Source organism: Varanus komodoensis, unplaced genomic scaffold, assembly GCF_004798865.1.
Source record: "Varanus komodoensis strain SLA01 unplaced genomic scaffold, ASM479886v1 scaffold6_4, whole genome shotgun sequence".
Classification (NCBI taxonomy): domain Eukaryota; kingdom Metazoa; phylum Chordata; class Lepidosauria; order Squamata; family Varanidae; genus Varanus; species Varanus komodoensis.
Genome location: NW_025336347.1, coordinates 20,669,699 through 20,680,545, shown reverse-complemented (window position 1 = coordinate 20,680,545; position 10,847 = coordinate 20,669,699). Strand labels below are relative to the sequence as shown.

The 10,847-nt window shown below is 43.8% G+C and overlaps 1 protein-coding gene and 1 non-coding gene across 2 annotated transcripts; both read right to left on the bottom strand.

The window, feature by feature from the left end:
* Window positions 1-585: 585 nt before the first annotated feature.
* TRNAE-CUC lies at window positions 586-657 on the bottom strand. The gene has a single exon. It is a non-coding gene; the product is annotated as a tRNA-Glu (tRNA).
* Window positions 658-3,432: 2,775 nt separating this feature from the next.
* Window positions 3,433-4,462, bottom strand: LOC123034621 (histone H2B.4-like). Its single transcript, XM_044452128.1, has one exon. It carries the CDS (start codon window positions 3,889-3,891, stop codon window positions 3,433-3,435), a length of 459 nt encoding a protein of 152 aa, XP_044308063.1. The 5' UTR covers window positions 3,892-4,462.
* Between the last annotated feature and the right edge of the window lie 6,385 nt (window positions 4,463-10,847).

The window sequence follows — 10,847 nt, the reverse complement described above, 5'->3', positions numbered from 1 at the left end:
AGCAGGAGAAAGCGAAAAGGGGAGGCGAGAAGCGAGGAATGTGAGCAAAGGCAGCTACACCTACGTGGGCTTCTTTTAGCTGGAGAGGAGAACCAAAGGGTTACTCGGTGCAACTGTCTTGAACCTTTCGTACTGGCGAGGATGAGATTCGGGTGCGATTTCTGTAGCACCCGACTTGCCAGCAGGAGCGCTTGCTCGCTGTACTTTTTAAATTAACCTCAGAAAATCCTTTAAGGAGGAAAAGATGGAATAGCCCGATAAAGCTTAGAGCCCTCGGTCTGGAAACCCTACAGAACACAAAGAATTGGGGATTTTATATTATTTTTGGGTAATAAAAATAGAGGGGAATGTTTCTGTTGACTTCCAACAGAAAATCAGAAAAACAAATGGTCGACCCTGAATAGCACCAAATTATGCAGGCGCTCGCACGTGTTGATTTCTTACTTCAGATTTTAAAACATTTTTCCTTGGCTGAAATGCAGCCTTAGAACGTAGATTTTCTCAGAGAAAGAGCAATGTCCTTCATATGCATAGTTTACAAAAGAAGTTGTTTTTAAATTTGGGGACACGTCCTTCCAAAAGGTATTCCCTGACCGGGAATCGAACCCGGGCCGCGGCGGTGAGAGCGCCGAATCCTAACCACTAGACCACCAGGGAAGCTGTAAAGCATGCTCGTTCCTTTGGTCTTTGTATTAGGGATCCTCGTTTTCTTCCATAATTTGTTATTGGGAGTAAGGACTGTCAAATCGTCAAGAGATAAAAAGTCCCGTAAATCTGAATAAAGCTGTGGGGGGAGGGGTCCCTATCTAACATGTGTCACCCTTTAGTTAAACACCGCTTTTCAGGCGAGATCAAGCTCTGCAAAAGTGTTGAGACTTGCCAAGCTCATTCTCAGAGTCGAAAGTTTCCTTCAGCTCGTTCTCCAAATTAAAAATACAAGGAGGATTTTTTTTTAATTATGTAAGGACCTTGTAGGTGATATAACAGAAATCGCAAAGAAACCAGGAGCATAAAAACATAAAAACCATCTCCTAGCACTGCAATGCAATCTATAGATATCCTGAGAAGTAACGGTATTGAATTCAATGAAACTTTCAGGTGACAAATACAGAATTGCATTCTTTACATTATTTTTGATGGAACATTATTTTTGCGGGTTTTAACATGCCAACAATGGAGATACGTGTGCAAAAAGGGAAGATTGATTTTTCTGCCTCAGAGCATCATGTGCACCAGCCATTAACTGAAGGTGGCCAACTTTATTCGTCAAAAAATGAGAAGCTCTTTTAAAAAATGAATCAAGAAAAACAAATTATGCACTAATAGACAGCAGAGGCTGCCTCACAAGCCACGTGTGGGGGAAAGACATACCATATCTTATCATTTCATATATTTTAGTTTTTCTAACCCATCCACCACTGATGTCTCAGTACAGCTTACAACAGAAGAACAAATAAAACAAAAAAATTAAAACAAAGTACAGCACTTGTATATGAGAGATCCATGCATTTGTTGTTGTTGTTGTAAGATTTCTAACCCGCCCTATTAGCCACATGACTCCCTGGCAGGTTACAACAATAAAATGGGTTAGGCAGAATCAGTGCACCCAAATCTTTGCTTTTCCAAGGACTTGAAGACAAGATCCTAGGCAACTTCAAGTTGGCGGGAAAGGAAAAATGCCTCAAGTTCCAGCATGCCCTGGTCAGCTGGCTGGGGTGTGATGGGAGCGATAAATCCTTTATCTTGTCTAAACATACATAGTGCATACTTTGAGTGGGAAACCATGTTTACATTTAATCTTATTTATTTTTTAATTTTTTTACTTGGGTCTAAGAATGCACAATGCATATCTCTTTCTTTCCTTGATACCCAAGGTGCACTAGCCTAATAGGGTCACAGACACGGAGGCGGAGCAGCATTACCCAAAACAATGAGCAAACTATGGTGAGGCAGCCTCAGATTGATGGTTTGTGCAATAAAAGCATCTTTAGCCAGTCCGACAACCGTGTCCAGCAGGAACTCTTCCGCTATGACCAGGCGCTGCAGGGCGCTGACCTAGAACGTAGCGTGTTAGATAGGTCATCCCCCTTCCACTGGATTCAGGCAGCTTTCTCCAAACTGAAGCCCTCCAGAAGTATTGAACTTTAGCATCCACCACCTGCACCCAAGATGGGACACACTTGGGTGTGGATGTTAGGTTTGATGCATCAAGTGGGAGACAGGAAAGGAAACTGTTTCTCAGCAATGAAGAAGTGGAGTTGGATTTGGGGGAAAATGTCATTGGTTAATATTAAATGACTTCAAAGAAAATGCTTACAAGATTCAACAGAACTGGAATCTTACCAATGGTATAAAGACAAATCTGGTAATGTGCTACTTTGAACACAAATTTTAACAAAACTTCTGGACTAGTCTAACTTTCTAGGACACAGTTACTGGTTTAGGCTAAAATCCCATATAAACTTACCTGATTGTAAGCTACATTTAACTCTGATTTATGTTTGGAAAGATGTGCATAGTATGGTTCTGAACAGAGAAAAATCCAGGATACCTATTACCAGAGAACCATAAAGAATTTTTATCCTATTTAAAAGATACGTCCTTCCATTGACTTAGAACTGGCACTTAACCTTTTGATAGTGGTTTGTTTTGCTTTTGTTTTTGCTTTATTCACACTCTGATATTCAACGGTATGGAATATAGCTACAGTGTCACAACTGATCACTCGGAACAATTCATTATTCAACTTGCCATTTCTTGTTTTCATTTCTGTAAATTAAAATGGTTTTATATTATGGATTTGTAATTCCCATATGAATTCATTACTTCATGCATCTCCCCACAAATTTTTAGTCCTGTATTGTATTTCTGTGATTCTGCATTATAGACACACACGCATACGCAACCATACACACTTCAATTCTCTCATGCCTATTTAATATTAATTATACCATGGATGTTTTTGTTACTCAACATTTTACAAATACTAAGATTTGTAACTTTCCAGCCCCCAACCACAATTCCACAGCAAAGCCACAGGAAACTTGAGTAAAGCTGCTAAAATCCTGATTTATTGGAAGATGTGAATAAAGCTGCTAAAATCCTGTTTTACTGGAAGAATATAGAGTTTTTTCCTTTGGGAAGCCACCTCACAATACTCATGCCTTTATTCTCATCAGTCAGCTGCTGCTGGTTTGTATTTCCACTATCGAATTCCCTTCCACTGCCAGATAGTATCCCACACAAAAAGGGACCAGACGTGTGCTCTCTCATTGAAGATGGTTAGAGATGAATGTGGCTAATTACAGGATCTTGTGAACTTACTAAGGCAGCAAAATATTTTAAACTCTCTGATTATTATTAGGATCTTTCTCCGGGCAACACTTGGTCCTCTCCCTTCTTGCCCCTGCTGGAGGAGGGAGGGATGCTTTCCTACGCACACTCGCTGCTGATGGGCTCGGCCGCCGTGTGCTTGGCCAGCTCCTTCTCCATGGCCCCCTTCAGGGCGTTCTGCACATCGGTGCAGCTGATGGGGGGCGACTCCTCCTTCTGGCTCAAGGCCTCCACCTCAGTGGCCACCTGCTGGTACAGGTCCGTCAACAAGCTCTTCACCAGGCCCCTGGCCTTGGCCTCCATGCGCACCTTGGGCATCTGCCGCAGGATCTTGGAGGCAAAGAGCCGCGGGGAGCAGATCTTCCTCTCCTGCTTGCTGCGCGCTGCCTTTTTGGCAGCTCTCCGCTTCACCTGACGCTTATTAGGACGAGACTGGTGCTTCTTCTGCTTCCGAGGCTGCAGCTTCTTCTGCTTCCGTCTGATCTGTTGATGCTTCGTCTGGATCTTCCTCCTCTTCACATCCCTGCTCTTCTTTCTGCCTTGCCCTTTGGCAGCCATGGTCCTTTTCTCCTCAAGCCCCTGCCTCAAATGTCGCCAGACTTTGCTCTGGCACTACCACTTATAGACAACGGCACTTATAGACAACCTATATGGCTCACGCTGATTGGGTAGTTCTGCCTTCACTGTAGCCAAGGAACCATTGTTATGCTGACTGTGACTATGACCTGTAAGCTAGTTGGATGCACTTGTCAATCAAATACAGATACTTTTATGTTCCATAAACTCTGTGGCCCTAAGGCCCGGCTGGCACGTTCATTGCCATAATTTCCATACCAAAGTGTTGGCTATGGGCTGGTATTGAAATGAAACAAACGAAACAGAATGAATAACAATATGTAAAGCAGGTTTTGATGCCAAGAATTGTACCCATTTGTCCTGCAATTCAGACCAGGTTGGAGTATGCTTCGTTTTACTCATGGTAAACTCTTACTGCCTCCTAGTTTCCATGAAGAGGAAGCTGGAAATAACCTTGTTTTGCCAAGGACAAAAGGTTCTTTTTAGATCTAGAAGCAATGTGCACACAGGTGGATTAAAGTCTAAAGATTTTATTCTAAAACAGGCACTACAGTGTAAATAGATATAACAACATGAAAAAGGAAATACAATACCAAATAAGCTGGCTTCCCTCTATCAGCCATCGGGAGACCCCCTCCCCCCCCCACAAGAAAAAGCCCCTAATCCTTGGCCAGGATGTGTCACCTTCCTTGCTTGGCTAGATCTCACACTGGAACTCACTCAGGCCGGGGTCACCAGGCTGCTCTCTCTACCCTAAATCTAAGAGTCAAAACAGTTAACTAGCCACATCTGCTGTTCCCGGCTCTCTGTTTCTTTTCTGCATTCCAATGCTGTACCATCCTAATTAGCAAGCAGCTTCCCTTGCATGCCAGAGGGCCTCAACTGAGTCTCCACAGGTGAGGCAGGAATAGAAGGGCAGTTGTGTTACACCACCTGTCTCCTCGGTATACAATAGTCTTCTGGAAATTTTCCTCTACAAACCTGAGAGTGGACAGTCACTGTTAGCGTGTCCCCGGGTTTCTGCCAGGCAGGGAACACAAGCTGTAGCTTCCTTTTGCCCCTTAAGCCTGACTCATGGGTGCATCGTCAGCTGAACTCCAGTGTTGCCCGACTGAGGGATAATTCACATCAACATAATAATTTTATAATTCAGAGTGGGAGAACAAGCAGTAACCAAAAGAAGGCAGGGATGAGAGTTCTAAATGATCCTATTTTGGACTGACTTAGATATGATCAGCTGTAACTTGCTATTCCCTAGCAATCTTCCAAGTTCCAAGAGAGACAATTGAATAATTATGGGGTGAGGAATTTGTGGCTCTTAAGATGCTTTGGCTAACCACTTATCTCATCCTTAGCTAGCCCAGCCAATGGCGAGGGCTGAGGGGGTTGTAAGCCAGAATATATTAAGGGTCACATGGTCCCCCCACGTCAGAGAAGTACGCATTGGCAGCTTTGCCTCGCCTCTCAGTAAGTAGCTAGCAAAGCTGTGTGATGTCATCCTCACAGAAGTTAGGAGATTTCCCCTCCTGCCATCACTAGTCAGATATTGTACAGATAAGAATACTTCTTCACGCAGTGTGTTGTTAAACTGCAGAATTCACTTCCACAAGCTGTAGGGAAGGCCACCAATTCGGGCAGCTTTAAAAGGCAATCAGATAAATTCCTGGAAGATGAACTATCAATGGCTACTAGTCATGATGGGCCTGTACTGGGAGGAGGAGGCTATTGTGTGTGTGCCGCGTGTGGGATCCTATGGTCACTTGCTTGGCTACTCTGTGCTGGAGTACGCAAAGCCCTGGTCTGATCCATCACAGCTGTTCTTACGTTCGTAACATTTTTCTGAAGAGGCTATTTACTTCTAATGCCCCAGGTTATTTATATATAACATTTAGGGCACAATTCTGTACTCAGTTAGAAGCAAGCACCATTGAATCAAGTAAGGTTTGTCTCTGAGTATATAGTTAAAGGATTGCACTGGTAATATTATTACCAGTGAGTAAATGTTGTAAGCACAAATGGATTTATTCTAAGTAGACCTGTAGAGGATTGCATTTTTAGTGATTCTGGCCACTTCAAATATCCAAGATGATGCGACCCTCTAAAATACAACACTGACAGGAGGAAAGAAAATAAAAACAAATAACTTCAAAAGCCATCGTAGTAAATGATCTAAATAACATTAAGCACCAACTATTTTAAAGCTTCAGAGGACATAAAAGTCTTTAAATGGCATCCAGACCAGGGAAGTGATATCTCTCTGGAAACCCTCCTGTTCCCACCCCAAGCACTTCCACAGAACTTGCTTTACCGATGATATCCAGGGAAGACACTGCTTTCATTTGAAGAAGCAGAAGATGTAGAAGGAAAAGAGAGTTATGCAAAATATGCTGGTTCCAGACTGTGTCGCTGAGGACTGGAGAACATGTGGCCCTCCAAATGTTAGACTCCAGTTCCCATCAGGCCAAGCTAGGAGGGTGATGGGAGTTCATCAACACCTGGAGGAACACAGCTTTCTGGTTTAACTATTTCTAGATTGTAGCAGCCTATTGACTCTGTTCTGAACTTTAGTGTGTACTGTTTTCTATCACGTAATGGTCACATGAGTTGCATTTTACTGAGGTGCCATGGGCTTCTTTCAGAACCATTCCATGCATGTTTACTCAGAACTAAGCCCACTTCATGTTCACCACACCTTGCTCCCTGATAAGCATGTCTGGGACTGCAGAATCCACTGCGTTTGTTGTTGTTGTTAGTTGCGAAGTGTCCGACCCATCGCGACCTCATGGACAACACTCCTCCAGGCATTCCTGTCCTCCACCGTCCCCCGGAGTCCATTGCTTCAGTGACTCCATCCAGCCACCTCATCCTCTGTCGCCCCCTTCTCCTTTTGCCTTCAATTGTTCCCAGCATCAGGCTCTTCTCCAGGGAGTCCTTCCTTCTCATTAGGTGGCCAAAGTACTTGAGTTTCATCTTCAGGATCTCCACTGCGTTTACATTTTATGAACTCTGCAGCTCCAAGACAGCTGTTGAAAAGTGTCTCTCACAGCCCGCCTGCCCCTGCAACCTTTTGTGGAATAAAATGTCAAGAAGGCCAGATGTGCAAGACACAGATGCTGAGTGTAGCTTAACAGCCAATTGGGGCAGAAGAGTACGACGACTGCCTGGCAACACTTTCCACTGGCATGCAGTGTTCAGAGGCTGTAGTATGAATTAAGGAGCCCAAGAATCGGGCAATACCCGACTGATATGCATACAGCTCCACAGTGGAGTGGCCAGCTTTTAAATCTGACTGGGCTTATAAAACTAGCTCAAGGAAATTATTTTGAAGGCTGGAACTGGGAGCAAGTCCCTTTGTTAAGCACTCTGCCCAACTGATAACATTAGCTTTGAAGGGATACATACAAGTTGCTTCTTACACTGCAATCCTGAAACAAACCCCAATGAATTCAATGGGATTCATTCCCAGGGGAACACCCACAGACCTGCAGCCTTAGTTGAACTGATGTTTCCCAAGCCAAGCCAGACCTTTTCCCCAAAAGGGGGTCCTGCATTTTTTCTGCCGCAGTAATTAGCACAAAATGGAAATAACCTGCCACCACCAAGAGTCCATGTGGTGTTTAGAGTGCTGGACCGGGGATCTGAAAGATTCAGGTTCTGGTCCCCACTCAGCCATGAAGCTCACTGAGTAACTTTGGACCAGTCACTCACTCTCAGCCTAGCCTCACAGGGTGGTTGTTGTGAGAATAAAATGGAACTATGTAAGCCACCTCAGTTTCCCCTCAAGAGAAAAAAAAAGTGGGACATAAATCCAATATTATAATACCATTGCAAGAGCTAACTGCGGCACAAGTGTGGGATGAATTTAGACTTTAGAATTCAATGTTAATTTGGCAATGGGGGGGGGCATTTCAGTTTCCCATGTTAGATTCTGTTAAGTTTTCTGCTTTTGTTATTTGTCACAAGGTTTGAGGATGGAGAGACTGTATATCCAAAGCCTACACTGGTCCTTAAGCATGGCTAGAACATCAGTGATACAGTCACCTTACAGAATCTGCAGAGAACTTGGTTCTTGGATGGTATAGAAATCAATTAACTACATCTAAGCATGCCTGGGTCTGTGCAGCGGCTGGCATGGAGCCTGCCTGGAAAGCCACAGAGATACTCTCCCTCGCGGGAGAAAGCCAAGGAGACAGGAAAGCAGGAGTACATCAACTCTCACGTGCTCTGCTCAGAACTGCCTTTGTTCTGAGTACTGTTGAGGCACAACAGCATGGGCTGCAACCATCTTATTTATTTATTTATTTATTAAAACATTTTTATGCCGCCCCATTCACCGAAGCCTCGGGGTGGCTTACAACAATAAATTAAATAATCATAATCATAAATTAAAAATATAAACATTAGAATAAAATATAAACATACAATATCTTAGAGGGTGTCCAGCTGGAGAATGCTTAGTGCTCCCCATCAAAGGGCTTCGAGCATCTCTCCTAATCTTTCCCCTTTCCTGTTTTTTCCTGTGATAAGAAAATGGGCTGAGGATGCATTCCGAAAACAAGAGCAAGCCACAAATGTAAGATGATGTCACTGGGAGATACACACCCCCAATAAAATTCAGTGAAAGAAGCAAGGCGACTGCATAATAAAAGCCTCACCTGGAAGCTCCTTTAGTTATATTTAGAGAACCCAGTGCAAACAATGGGATCTAACTCACTGACTTCAGTCCCACTGATTTCACTGGGTCTGCCCCAACTATGACTAAGTCTGGATCCAATTCTGGATATACTTGATAGGGCTTTATAAGCATCCACTTCTGTTAGCGTTCTCTCCCCCGTCGAGTGTGCGCCTATTAATCCACAGGGAATAAGAAACCACTTGCCCAGTGCCCACTTTCCTTTACCTGTTTTCCCAATACCTTTTTCTATGAAAAAAGGAGGTTCCCCCTAAACTTCTTTCATAGCAACTCCAAATTTTGGCATGACTGAAAAGGAAATCACAACAAAGGTAAAGAACCTGGTAAAACCCCATTTTATTATAATCCGAAGAATTAGATGTTTCTCTCCCAAAGATTTTTCAAGACATGAGGATTCTGCTGCAGCTCAGGTCCCTTCTTGGCTCATTAAGGATGGAAATTGTTGGTCTCTGTGCTGAGGAGTCATTGTTCCCTTGAAAGTGAAGTGTTTCTCAGCATCTTTAGGGTAAAACAGGACTTTTCATCAGGTGGAAGCTTATTTTTGTTGGTGGTGGTGGTGTTCCTTTGAAGGCTGGCTTCTCCTCCTCCTCCCTTCTCTTCCATAGATCTGACTTGCACCAGCCAAAGGGAGACTGGAAGGAGCATGGTTTTAGTGATGACGTGACACTTTGCGGATGGTTTGGACCAGTTCCATGGCTTGCTTCTTGCGCATGACCCGCTTCAGCGCATTTTGTAGTTCCTTGGTGCCAATAGTGCAGCTCAGTTTGGCCTTCTTGCTGCGCTTGGCCTGATCGGACACACTGTTGTAGAACCTTCTTATGAAGGAGATCATCTTTCCCTTTGCTTTGGTTGATATGGGCACCCTGTCCCGGTGCAGCCGACGCAGCACTTTAGACACAAATTCATCACAGGGGTGCCTCAAACCCTTTTTGGGGGGCCTATTTTGCTTGCCCACCGTCTTAGAAATCTGCTTCCCTCGTTTTATGCTTTGCTTTCTCTGCTTTGGCAAGAGCTTCCTACGTGCAGATTTCCTGCATGTGGCCTGTTTCCTTCTCCTTGGAAGATGGTTTCTCCTCCTTTTTTTATGAGCTGCAGCCATGGCAAGGGATTGTCTCCAAGTGACTTCAGCTCTCTTTCCCACCTGAGAACGCCACTGTTACACTGAGCTTTGCTATTGGATAGTGGCTGGTGTTCAGAAAGGAGGGACTCACTCTTCACTCCACTGATGGTCTGGTGGGTGGACTAATTGTTCCAACTTGTGATGCAGAACTGGTATCCAATCAGGCTCTAGCACCTCATAATGGGCATCCTCGATCTTTCCCATATGCCAGCAGAGGAGATTGTGACACACCAATTTCTCATTGGCCAATAGGTAGAACAGTCTCCAATTTTATTCCCCACTGTTTTCCGGATAATCACAATGGTTTGCTTCATTGTCATCCTTTATGTGCATTAAACCAGTATAACTACTTAAGCTACTTATTTGCTGTATACATGCCCCGCCTTTTTCTCAAGGCATTTTGAATTTTGATTTTAATAAATGGTGTTGGTTTTGTATAAGAACACTAAACCAACAAAAGCCACCAATAGAAACAAAAACAGAGAACACTGAGCACATGAAACAAATATGCAACATAAGACATCGATAGCCTTAATAAAGAGAACAAAGACAAACCGTTTCTAAAGCCACAGATAGGCAATAACAATCTTCGGGCCAAACTGTCACAAACTGCCAAGTTATAGGCGGCCTATAAATATGTGTATAAACAAATAAATAGCAAATAATACTTCCAGTTCTCAGAACCCTGGGCAAGTCAGTATTCAGATAGCATAAATTACACTCTTTGGTGCACAACTCTGAGATAAGCTATGGGGAATGCAGTCTCATACTTACAGTTAGAGCAGGATGCAGGTATGCCACAATGAATACTTGGTCCACAAGGGGTTGTTGGTGTTGTTCAGTCACAAAGTCGGATCTGATTCTTCGCAACCCCAGGAAATAAAAATACAAGAATGGAGGGGAAATGACAAACCAATTCCATCATCCTTAGAAATTGGACCATGGCCTACCAAGACCTACCTAAGTCCTGGAGAGACAATGCCACCTCTAGAAGGGAGCGGTCCTGCCAGTGTCACTTGATGGCACAACACCCCCAAAGCAGAAGAAACAAAGAACAAAGGCGGAAATAGTCCCAGCAAGGAAGGAGACTCTGCCAAGGAACACACAGATTGAGAGCAGTTGTGG